This window comes from Sipha flava, unplaced genomic scaffold (assembly GCF_003268045.1).
Source record: "Sipha flava isolate LNK unplaced genomic scaffold, YSA_version1 125_pilon_pilon, whole genome shotgun sequence".
Taxonomy (NCBI): Eukaryota; Metazoa; Arthropoda; class Insecta; order Hemiptera; family Aphididae; genus Sipha; species Sipha flava.
The window spans coordinates 648,387-661,158 of NW_020271751.1; the positions used below are offsets into that span (position 1 = coordinate 648,387).

A 12,772-nucleotide genomic window follows, 5' to 3' on the forward strand; every position below is an offset into this window, starting at 1 on the left:
GCCTTATATTTTTAACTATTCCTGTCACTGTAGCATCTGCAGAAAGGAGTTTTTCTAAATATAAATTAATTAAAAATATTTACGCAAATCTATAAGTCTAGAACTTTTCGGTGGCATTTCCATACTAAATATAGAAATGAAAAGAACTTCTTAGATATATGTAAAGGAAATCATGAACTTTTCAAACGCAAAAGCAAGAATAAAACCATTTTGTTAGATAAGTTACAAATTTGTTGAATTTTTGGGGGGGCTATAATAATTCAATGTAAAATAACCCGCAAGGGCTTTGCCCCTACACCTCCTTCCCATATATAAGTAAATATTGTTACCATTAGAAATGTAGATATGTTTAAATTGTATTAAAAAAACTCTAAATAACGTATATTTAAAAATAATTAATATTTTATTTTAATGACAAATAACTATTTGTATTAGCAAAGATACTTAAAATGTCATCGCTTTTTATATTTTTCGATATATCTTTTTTAATATATAGTATTGAAAGATTGCTGAACCTATCTTGAACCAAAAATGTCCTTAGCCGAGTTTTTATTTTTATCATTACACTGAAACTTCTTTCGCAAGTAGCCAAACTATATAATTGGTATTGTTAATGCTATTGTAAATAGTTTTATATTATTTCTTATTTTACGATTTTCAAAAAAAATGAACAGATAATTATAAATAAATTACAAAAACAATGAATAAAATTTCTAACAAAGTTTCGATTTTGGGAGGGCTATTAAAATATTTATGGAGTCTAAGCCCCCCTTGATATCCGCCTATGAAATGCATTGATTATACAATTTAATAGTTTAATTTTTATTTTAAATTAATATAACAATTAATTTATACTTGGTAGTTGAATTCAACAGAACTATTTTGTTTATATTTTTTGTTGATAGTTATTGAGATTGTGCTTTATCTACACAGTTTATTAAATTTTTCAAATTTTAAAATTGTTGAAGACTACAATACCTATGCTGCTCTGTAACTCCATACAAAAAATCGCATCCATACCATAGTTCTACATCCATTTTATTTTATAATAATGTAAAAAACTATTGAATTACATCTATAAATATTTTATGAGAGTTAAAATCAAAGATACAGAGTAGGTATCTAGGTACTTAAGTAATTTATAAATACTAAAAAGTTTATTTTTATAATTACCAGTATTTTTTTTTTCGTGCAGATTAAAGTATGCATTTCTAGCTAAAACATTTTAATTTTTTGTTCTTCCTCTTCCTGCTTTCCCTTCAACATTAATATTCATAACCACTCTTATTGCGATTGTTTCCTCTCATATCAACACCTACCCAAACCATCTCAGTCTATTTTCTCTTATCTTGTCCACTATGGACTTGAGCATATTTCATGCATATTCTACGTGTTTACACATTTTCCGGAGAAAAATTACCCAGTTGATTATAATAGTTATGGAATTTATATATTCTCTATGCCCTAATAGACTATATGTACATCATAGATTGTTATTGTAAGTACCTGCATTCAATGTTTTATGTGGGCATAATGTTAAAATCATAATTATTACTATGAAGTAATTTCCAATAGAAGTTAGGTACCTATCGAATTATATAATCAAAGCAAAACATTTGTCAATGACATTTATTTTTAGGGTAAATTAAAAAAATTTAGTATATTTTAATTTATATAAAAGTTATATAAAACTTAATCCATTTTAATATTTCAGATTTGATACAATACATCATGATCAAGAAGTTAAACCAGCTCACCGAACTTGAGACACATAAATAAAGATATTGAAGGATAAAAAATGTGTATAAAAATTCAATTGTTGAAATTTTTATTCTTATACAATTTATAAATTTTTTTTACATTTTCTTTACATCACTTATATTGAATATAGTAAATATATATATATATATATATATATATATATGAATATGTTTGTAAATAACAATATATTACATATTATTAAAAATAATTTATATTTTAAATTAGATAAAAAGACTGTACAGAAATGAATAGCTATGAAATTAAAATATTAAAATAAGGGAAAAAAAAATTTTAATAAAAATATAAATGACTGATTCTAATTAATTTTAATCCAAAGTACACTTGATTTTGAAGCAACTACTATTACTCTTATGTTTTCAAAATCCATAATATCAAATTTTATTATTTGTCCAATGGCTAATTTTTTTTCTAATAAATTGTTTCTTTTTTTGAGATTAATTAAATCGTCCCAACATTGTATTCGATAAGCCAACAAATAACTATTTTGTGTTCCTATAAACAAAATATTAGTATATATATAAATTGCAGTGGCTTTGGTATATTTAGGAATCAACCATGAATCAACTTTAGTACATAATTTATTGTAAATGCCATGAATTACAACAGAATTATTTAAACGACCGATAATCACCCCATGTACTACTGAAATAAACATGGTGCAGCTTAAATTTTTACATTTATGTCCAGTGACAAAATTAGTATTGTTGGAATACCATTCATACCATGTTTCTCGTACCCAACAACACGTATTTATATAAATGTTAGCATCCATATCAATAAGATTGCCAGTGTAATGTGAAGTAGTGTTTCCATGATACACTTCATCAGTTGTGCCATGTAACGGACAGACATTTTTACCTTTTTGATGACATGTAACAAATCGGTTGAAATCTTCACTTTCATCATAAATTTGGTGTTGAGGATTTAACATCACTAAAGTGAAAATGTTTTGAAGTTCTGATAGTGAATTAACTTTAATAACATAGGCGTTAGTCTTTTTCTCATTTTTTAAAAGTGATACTAAATATGTACAATTTTTAAAAACAACTATAACATCATATTTATAACAAATTATTTTATTTATAGCATCCTGACCTATAAAATGATACTCCCCTATGAGTGTGGTTTTGAAACTAGAACACTGCCATTGAAGCCAATTTTTGTATAACTGTCCATATTCAATTTCTGAAAGTGAATCTAATGAAACAAGTGCATGGAGTTTTTTATTTATTAGTTCAATAAAATATTTTTTAGTTATTTCTTTTAAACAAATTTTTTTCCACAGTTTATGGTAACGAAGTACATTCTGAACAATAGTATTACACGTCTCTGATAATAATTTGAATTTGAGCAAAGTTATTCCGTCAAAATAATAAACTATTCTTTCCATTATTTCAAGTGGAAGATGTAGTTCATTAATTTGTACTGGATTGTTTTCCTTATAAGTATTCACACTATATAATAAAAATAAAATAATTAATAAAGAAAAATCACTTAGCAATGATATGTTACAATAAACTAAATTAAGTTAGAAAAATCAAGATAATATTAACTTTAATTACTTATAGTTTAAATTTAAAGAAGAACAAGAAATTGATTCCACATAGTTTAAATCACTCCATGCTTTTAAAGAATTTGGATAATCAATTTCATTCAGTCTTGTTATTAATTCTGAATCAACCATATCAATTTTAGACATAATTTTTATTGCTTCACCTAAAATCAAAATTACTTGGGATTCAGTTTTGTGTAGTATAAGAACATATAAAAAATATAAATATCAGTTAGTAATTAATAAAGATATTTAAATTCTGGGTTAATGGAAAAATCAAGGTACTTTCTAAAGATCCACTAGAAAATGACATTTACTTACTATAATAATAGTGAAATGCAGTGGTAAAGTGTGAGTCTTTAGATTAGAGAGACATTGAAAACAATTTCACCTCACCCCTTGGACCCCCTGGCCAATTATTATTTTATTTCATCTATACTGTAAATCTATAAGAAATACATGTTCAAAAAATATTTTTTTTGTAGTTTCTGATTCCATTGCATAAAATCTCATTAATTAAATTAATGAATTAGTTAAATTATTAAAATAATTAAAAACAACAAAAATCAGTAAATTTCATACTTAAAAAAATATTCATTACTATTGGATACTAAGAGTAAAATTACCATGTTTAAGTTATTTAATTCCCATTGCAAATAATTGAAACTGGCATACATCAACTTAGTATTTTATATATATGTACACCTATCACTAGGGAACACTGTAGGATAGTACTTGCCAACTTATATCCAAATGATTAATGACTTTAAATTAAAAAAAATTAATAGTTACAGGGTATTTATATACCTTACTAGTGACATATTTTCAGGAGGGGATTTCCAGGTCTCAACTTTTCCCCTCCAGAAGAAAAAAGATTCAAATCATAAATTACTTGCTACGAAGGTATAGAAAAGAACATTCATTTATATAAATTAGTTCTAAATAACTCTTAATTTATATTTATAATTATTTATTCATACCTTATACCATATGTATTTTTTTATTATAAAATCATTTATTTTTTAGAAAAATGTAAGGCCCCCACAAAAATTTAAAAATATGCCACTGCACTGCCATATACTATTTCACCAAATTTAAAACTATCTAGTATAATAGTGGAACAATAATAAAATATATATAAGATAAATTGTTGGTTCTCATTTTTTAAAAAGGCCAAACAAGTGGTTTTACCCAAAGCATTTCTACTCTGCTTTAGGTGAAATCTATTTGTGAGGAACTGTAGTTACTCACAATTTGCAACACTCACACAATTAGCTGTCCAAATGCAGTGCATTGAACGGGGACAATTGATGTTTGTTTTCGTCTGCGAACTTAATCAAACAAATCACAGCCGCAGAACAGACAAATACGGTATCTCACTATATCTAGAGTACGTAAAATATCTTGCTCATAAATATTACTGGAGGCGATTTAATAACGAGTTTGAACGGACACGTCTTTAAAATATTAAAACAATTACGTAACACTGCACAATGCCGTTCATTCCCATCGTTTAACATGGTAAAAATGCATATCCATCCAAGTACTAGAATAGAATAAGTAATAATCTTTGATTACGACTACCTAAATATTCGAAAGCGTTGTCCGAAGAGAGTTTGCAACGTAATTATCTACAAGTCACAATTATAGATAACAGTTATTACGTTTTTCCATGATTATAGCACGCGCCGTCGTTATCCGCTATAGCTTCGATATCTCGTTATCTGCGCAGCTCGCGACCGCCCGTTCGCTCCGCCAGTCCATCACCTCCTCCAGTTCGTCAACGCCGCGACCAAGGTTTAAAGATAATCCGAGCGTACCGTTACCTGGCACAGGAATAACCTCAATCTGACGCGGCCGCAGCGTCTGTTCCATGGAAATGTTTAATATCAAAATGGACGTCTCCACTGTATCCTGATTGTTTTGATTCTCGCGTAAGTAGTGTATACGATTTGCAAATCTCTCTCCTTGCAACCAGTTTATCCGCACCGCGCCTGACTCGGTTGACGGGTTGTCTGCTGAACATCGACAATCTACGGTTACCCGACGAGTTCCGATGATAATTTAGTGCGCCGTTTTGTATATTTGGTGTGCGCATTGGTCTCTATAACTCTACGACTCCGCAAACGATAAATGGCTGCGACTAATTTGCCATCCGGCGAACCTGCGCCCGAAGACACGTCCTTGTACCCAATCGCTGTACTCATCGACGAATTGAAAAACGAAGACGTACAGGTATGTGTCCATAGTGTCCTTAGTCGTTGTTACATTAAAAACGCAATATTTTGTTCACTTATATCCCTGGAAGTTTCCTCGTTTGTAGATATATTTCTGTCCACCACCAGGCTATTAAAATATGTTGAATCGATTAATTTAAATTGCCACCAGTCTCTTTTAATAATACCTGTCATCATAAAATGTTTTATGTTATTGGTGGGTCATTAGGTTAACCGATTTCATACATTCTGGTTAATGAAAATCAGTTATTCTATAGTGTAGTACATACCTGTCAATTCTATTATACAATATGTAGTGTTGTTTGTATGCCAAACTATTCATGATTGTTGTTTTAGAAATTGTATATTGTTTGCTGATTTAGTTATTAATTTTGTTGTAAACATTATTGTTCAGTAAATGACTACATATAGGTACCTCATATAATTTTTGAAGGTCGGGTGTATATTATATTGACCACCCAAATAGTTATTGCATTTTGTATTACATCTTATTCAGTATTTATCACATTTTTAATTATTAAGAAAATGTTTTCATTGGCATTGAAATAAAAATAAAAACTTAATACTTATAGATGTTTCATTTGATTTAATGCATGAATATAAGTATACAATTTATGATAGACATATATCATAACGTAAAGTGATTCTTGTAGATTCATTAGTTATTAACTCTTGAAATTCATCAAACTTAACTATTTTAAATCTTAATTAGTTAAAATAACATTAACTATGCAACAGTATATTTAAGATGCCATTTCATGTATAAAATATTATTTAATTGAAGTACATACTTACAGATACTAAAAAATGCCTGCTCATTAAGTATAAAATTTAAAGTTTTGTATTTATATTTATGAATAATACACATAAAAAAGTGTTTTTGTGAAGAGAATAACTGATTCATATCATAATCATCCTGTATTATAATGGTATAGGAAGGGTATATCTGTGGGTAATGATATAAGGGTAATGATCTGTGGTAAAGCAAGCATATTTCAAACTATATATAAAGTATTTAAACAATCCACCACCCCTCTCCTACTACATAATATATATGTATATAACTATTCTATTGTATTATATGATTTTACTTAACTCCTTTCAATTACCTGTCTTCAATATGTGCATATTATATAATTTTTCAATGCACGTGATTAACTGATTAATTTAATTATTTAAATAATATATGTTTGTAAGTACATGAGCCAAGGGATGCCCATCCCCTCGATAGATTTCTAGGGCTAAGCAATTGGATTAGACAAACGTCTTTCACCACGCCCCTGGGTATGATATCTATTAGTAAATATTTTAATTTCCTCAGTTACGCCTGAATTCTATCAAGAAACTTTCTACGATTGCTTTAGCTCTTGGTGTTGAACGCACTAGAGTTGAGCTCATACCATTCTTGACTGAAACTATTTATGATGAAGATGAAGTTTTATTGGCGCTTGCTGAACAGTTGGGCAATTTTACCAATTACGTTGGAGGACCAGATTACGCCCATACGTTATTGGTAATAAATCAAGAACTTATTTCTTCATTTATAAAATAATGAATTTATCAACAATATTCTCTATAGCATCCATTGGAATCTTTGGCTACAGTTGAGGAGACGGTTGTTAGGGACAAGGCTGTTGAGTCACTTCGTCAAATAGCAGTGTTGCATTCTCCAGCTGATCTAGAAAATCATTTTATCAATCTTGTCATTCGACTAGCATCTGGTGACTGGTTTACATCACGTACATCAGCTTGTGGTTTATTCTCGGTGTGTTATTCTCGTGTTAATCCAATGATTAAATGTAAGTATTTACTGTAAAATTATTATGTATTATTAAATTTAATGAATTTTTTTAAGTAAATATTAGTATATGATATTTTAATTTATTTATTGGCATTACATACCAAAATATTATTTTTATTCTGTTTTAAAATAACTATAAGGTCAGTTTCTACTAATTCTATTAATTTTTGTTGTGTATAAAATGTTATTAAAAAATTTGAAAATTTGAATATATTATAAAAATTTGAAATATTTGAAGTATTTTAATTATTATGATATTTTTGATCTGCATACATTTATCCAGTTAATTATCATTCATATATTTAATTAAATTTAACACTAAGTTTAAATACTTAAATTACTTTATGAAATTATATGAATAATTTATTTTTAGCTGAATTACGTAACTACTTCCGTAATTTGTGTCAAGATGATACTCCTATGGTACGAAGGGCTGCTGCTGGAAAATTAGGGGAATTCGCAAAAGTTGTTGAATTAGATTCTTTAAAAAATGATCTTATACCAATGTTTTCATCGCTTGCTCAAGACGAACAGGTACTTAATAATTTGTGTGTTATGAAATTATCTGATATATGTATAACATATTTAATATTTTTTTATATAGGATTCTGTCCGTCTTTTGGCTATTGAAGCTTGTGTTAGTATAGCTTCATTACTTACACACGAAGATGTTAATGACTTAGTGATGCCAACTTTACGTTTGTGTACTTCAGATAGTTCTTGGAGAGTTCGTTACATGGTTGCTGATAAATTTACTGAAGTATTTATTTAAATTATATTTATTATTAATAATTTGTTAGCAACTACTAAAATATCATAAATTTTCTAAAATATGTATTGTCACATTTATTATGTTATATTTAATTCTACAATATTGCTGTTAAGTTTTTACTTTTTGTATTGAATAAATAATATCTAAAATATTATTGCACTTGAATAATTTAAAATGTATATCTATGATAAGTATTCTGCATTTAGTGATCAAAGTGCTTCAGTAATAACCTACAGATTTCCTATATATGAATTTAATTATTTGTATTAATTTTTTTTGTTAAATAATTAATTTCTTATGCAGTACATAATTTATAATTATTATCTTATCTATTTAAAATTTATGTATATTATTTTAGTTACAAAAAGCTGTTGGACCTGAAATAACTCGTATAGACTTAGTACCAACTTTTCAATCACTATTACGTGACACTGAGGCTGAAGTAAGAGCCGCTGCAGCCAATAAAGTATGCGAATTTTGTCGGAATTTATGTCCTCCAGTTGCCTCTGGTGCTTTATCAAATGATCCAAATGCTTCACAAACATCTAATGCAGTTGATTCTATTATTATGACATCAATTTTACCTGTCGTCAAAGGATTGGTTGCAGATACTAATCAACATGTCAAATCAGCTTTAGCTTCTGTAATAATGGGATTATCTCCTATTCTTGGAAAACAAAGGTATTTATATAATTTCTTAGAATTTATATTATCTATATGAATTTTTTTACTTTAGAACTCTTGACCATTTGTTACCACTATTTTTAACTCAATTGAAAGATGAGTGCCCTGAAGTGCGTTTAAACATTATATCCAATTTGGATTGTGTTAATGAAGTGATTGGAATTCAACGGGTATTACATTTATTTTATTCATTATTTAAAATTGTTTATGAACATATAAATTTAATATGCATGTTATTGGTTTTATTTTGTATGTAATATTTGTAGCTCTCCGAAACACTTTTACCTGCTATTGTTGAACTTGCTGAGGATCCTAAATGGCGAGTTCGTTTAGCAATAATTGAATACATGCCATTATTAGCAAGTCAACTAGGTGTACAGTTCTTTGATGATAAACTCAATAGCTTGTGTATGACATGGCTTATTGATCATGGTAAATTTAATTATTTATTTTAAAAGTATAGGTTTTCTATTTAATTTACATAAGATTGTATGATTTTACATTATAAAAAATGTATAAGGATTATTTAGGTAGCAAAATTAGTGAATCTCTATTTTATTGGTTATATTTATGTTTAATTGAAATTTGTTGTTTTGATGGTATTGGTTATATTGATTTCTTAACCAAAGAAAAAAAATATTTTTTTTAGAAAGTATTTCTTGATGGTATATAGTACTGTCTTTTGACATTATGGAATATTAATTATTTTGATTGGTTTTTTTTTTACCATAATTAGTTAAAAAATTCCAATTAAATACATCTCTTGCTTACATTTCATCAAAATAATATCATCAATTATTTTTGAAATTTTTGTAAAAGTAAAATTGTTCATGTATTAATTATAATTTTGTTCAGGAAAAAATTTTAATGATAATAGTAAACATTATTTTATAATATTCTTTTAAAATATTACTGGTGTTACAATTATTTGTGGTATCCAGTTTGATAATTATTAATTAATTTTTCATATATCATTAAGTATGTTAAAGTTATAAACAATTATTAAATGCTTTTTAATATTTATTTTCTCAAACATTTATAAATTATCTATAGTGTTATAAACGTACATAGATGTATATCCTTATGAGTTATATTGCCAATTACATATTAATAATTGCCAATACATAGTACGTAATAAATATTAAAAACAATTCTTATAGAAAGGCATCAGTATGAAATATTGTTACAAATATAAATAGATGAAGATCCTTACAACTCTTACTTCATAGGAGGAACCACATCAATCATAAATAATAGACATCAGGAAATTATCATAAATAATATTCGTATGAATAGAAAGGAATTATTAATTAATTAAAATCAGAAGGTAACACTAACACATATTATATATGAACTAAATGGCTACATTCCAAAGTATAATATAAAAAAGCAATTAAAAGAAGCACGACAAAATATGAGAGATGTAGGAATAGTAATTTTAGCGTGGTTATTAAAGTAATCAATTATAATAATCAGGAACAACTTTTACATAGCACGGCACAATTGATCCCCACAAGACCTGAGTATATAAGGGGGTTGCGAACAGATCAATATTCAGATGTGTTTTAGTCCTGTCCAAGAAAGCACCTTCACACCAGTTAACTTAAGTCATATTAACTTAAAATTATTTCTTATATACAAATATGTGAACTTAAATAAATACTATAACAGTTGTTAATTTTATGAGAGTTGACTTATTATTTGACAATCTTCACAATTGCATTAATGGAACGCAACAATAGTTTTATTAGTATTAAATATTGTAGAAAAGTATTTCGTCGTCATTATAAATTATGTAGAACTATGATTATAAGTGATATGAAGTGCACTTCTGTTATTATTTATAAGTAGAGACCAGATTTATATGCGCTTAAAATTTTAAAAATAAGATGTTCTTATGCTTTATAATTTCATCAAAATAATTTTTTATGTGTATAAATATGATTTTTCATAAAAATATATTAAATACTGAAAAAACAAACAAAAGTAACAGTTTATAAAAATTATAAGTTTTTCTTTTAACAAGGGAATTATAATATAGTTAAATTAATTCTAACTTTTAAAAAAAATATTCAAACTGGCATATTTAATCTATACCATGGTAATATTTGGTATTAATTGATTTTTATATTTTATATGTGTGATTATAGCACGTAGTCACATAGTAGCTGAAATTCAGATTTATTTAAAAAATTAAATAACATGTTTAAATAATGTTAAATAATAAAAATAAAAATTAACTGCTTATAAGTATCAAAAAAAAGTTCCTATTAGTAAACTTGAACGAGCACTTACATGTTTAAGTTTAAACATGTAACTATTTATAATACACTACGATATTACAATAATATTGTGCAGTCATAAGTCACACATGATGAGCACCCTTTATCTATGACCGTTCTATGTATACAAAAGGCCAGTCTATAAGTATAAGGCATGAATTAAGATCTATCTTAATTTGTGGTATAAGATTTTTTATGGATATCAGTGATATTTTTCTTTTTATATCTCATCAACAATCACTGAATAATTTATTTTCTTACGAATGTTATGTGCTTATCAATATTGCTTTGCACATTTTGTCTTGAAAAGGAAAGAGACTGATGGAAGTTAAAAGACATTTTTACATTTTTTTTGTAAACCTTGAAATATGCTTTTTTATGTTCTAAAAATTTTTGTATATCAATTCATAAAAAATTAAATCATCGAGAAAGTTTATTCAATTGGAGTTGCATATACTCATTTAAAATATAAAATTGTGTCTATTTATAAGAAATTATTATAAATAATATTATTATATTAATAATTATAATATTATATCTATATTATTATTCCTTTTTTTGTATTTTAAGATTTGACAAGATAACAAGAAATATTTTATAATAAAGATTGATTTTCAAGATTCAGATTTGCTATTTTAATAAAATGTTTTCTTTTACATTGCATTCTAGTATTTAAAACATGGTATTTTTTTCAGTTTATGCTATAAGAGAAGCAGCTACATTAAACTTGAAAAAGCTAGTTGAAAAATTTGGAGCTGAATGGGCTCAAACATCTGTTATACCAAAAGTTATACTTATGGCCCGAGATCCAAATTATTTACACCGAATGACATTCTTATTCTGCATTAATGTATGTATTCCTATATTTGATATTAGCTGTTTGTTTCATAATTATTTTTATTGATTTTCAGGAACTTGCTGATGTATGTGGTCCAGAAATAACTGCTAAAACTATGTTACCAACCGTTCTATCAATGGCAAGCGATAGTGTAGCTAATGTACGTTTTAATGTTGCCAAAACACTTCAAAAAATTGGACCAATTGTTGCACAATCGTATGTTTATAACTATTCACACTATATTAATTTTTTAAATATAATTCATCTTAAATATTTTTTTATATTTAGTGCTGCGGTAAAATCTCAGATAAAACCTGTTTTGGATAAATTAAATACAGATACAGATGTGGATGTTAAGTACTTTGCTGCTGAAGCTATATCAATAATTGCGTGTAACTAATATGGTTTTTATTGTTTATGTATATCTATCACCCTAATCAATGCCCAAATTAATTATTATAACATTGTTGTAGCTTGTGCATTTTTACCTTTCCCAATTTACACAAATGATTTTTTTTAACAGTAATACAAAAATAATAATTATCATTTTTGTAGATTATTTATTTGAAAACAATATTATGATAATTAAATATTTTTAAGATATCAATTTAAATTATAAAATAATTAGATGTACCATTTAATTAATATTTATGTTATAATTTAAAAATAAATCTATGTTACATAATATTAGTTATGGTTACACATTAATGTTGATTTTAGTTCCGAAAATTTGATTGCAACATTACAATTAAATTTTTAATTTATGTATTTATAAACTATTGAATAAAAACAATAATCATTATGTTTATAGCTACCAATAATAC

The 12,772-nt window shown here is 26.5% G+C and overlaps 2 protein-coding genes across 5 annotated transcripts; one reads left to right on the top strand and one right to left on the bottom strand.

Moving 5' to 3' along the window:
* Positions 1–2,009: 2,009 nt before the first annotated feature.
* LOC112694207 lies at positions 2,010–4,976 on the bottom strand. 4 transcript variants are annotated; one of them, XM_025569614.1, is made up of 4 exons: positions 4,602–4,976; positions 3,656–3,780; positions 3,345–3,498; positions 2,011–3,236 (listed from the first exon to the last, which is right to left on the bottom strand). In XM_025569614.1, the coding sequence occupies exons 3-4, from the start codon at positions 3,479–3,481 to the stop codon at positions 2,078–2,080; spliced, it is 1,296 nt and encodes a 431-aa protein (XP_025425399.1). In that variant the 5' UTR covers positions 3,482–3,498; positions 3,656–3,780; positions 4,602–4,976; the 3' UTR covers positions 2,011–2,077. The 4 variants fall into 4 exon arrangements, with proteins under 4 accessions (XP_025425395.1, XP_025425399.1, XP_025425398.1 ...); XM_025569613.1 differs by lacking the exon at positions 4,602–4,976 and adding an exon at positions 3,961–4,042; XM_025569610.1 differs by lacking the exon at positions 3,656–3,780 and having other exon boundaries at positions 2,010–3,236; positions 4,586–4,976.
* Positions 4,977–5,212: 236 nt separating this feature from the next.
* LOC112694206 (serine/threonine-protein phosphatase 2A 65 kDa regulatory subunit A alpha isoform) lies at positions 5,213–12,494 on the top strand. Its single transcript, XM_025569609.1, has 11 exons — positions 5,213–5,569; positions 6,893–7,084; positions 7,151–7,370; positions 7,746–7,906; positions 7,977–8,132; positions 8,503–8,825; positions 8,881–8,998; positions 9,095–9,260; positions 11,806–11,960; positions 12,022–12,164; positions 12,237–12,494. The coding sequence occupies exons 1-11, from the start codon at positions 5,468–5,470 to the stop codon at positions 12,346–12,348; spliced, it is 1,848 nt and encodes a 615-aa protein (XP_025425394.1). The 5' UTR covers positions 5,213–5,467; the 3' UTR covers positions 12,349–12,494.
* The last annotated feature ends 278 nt before the right edge of the window (positions 12,495–12,772 follow it).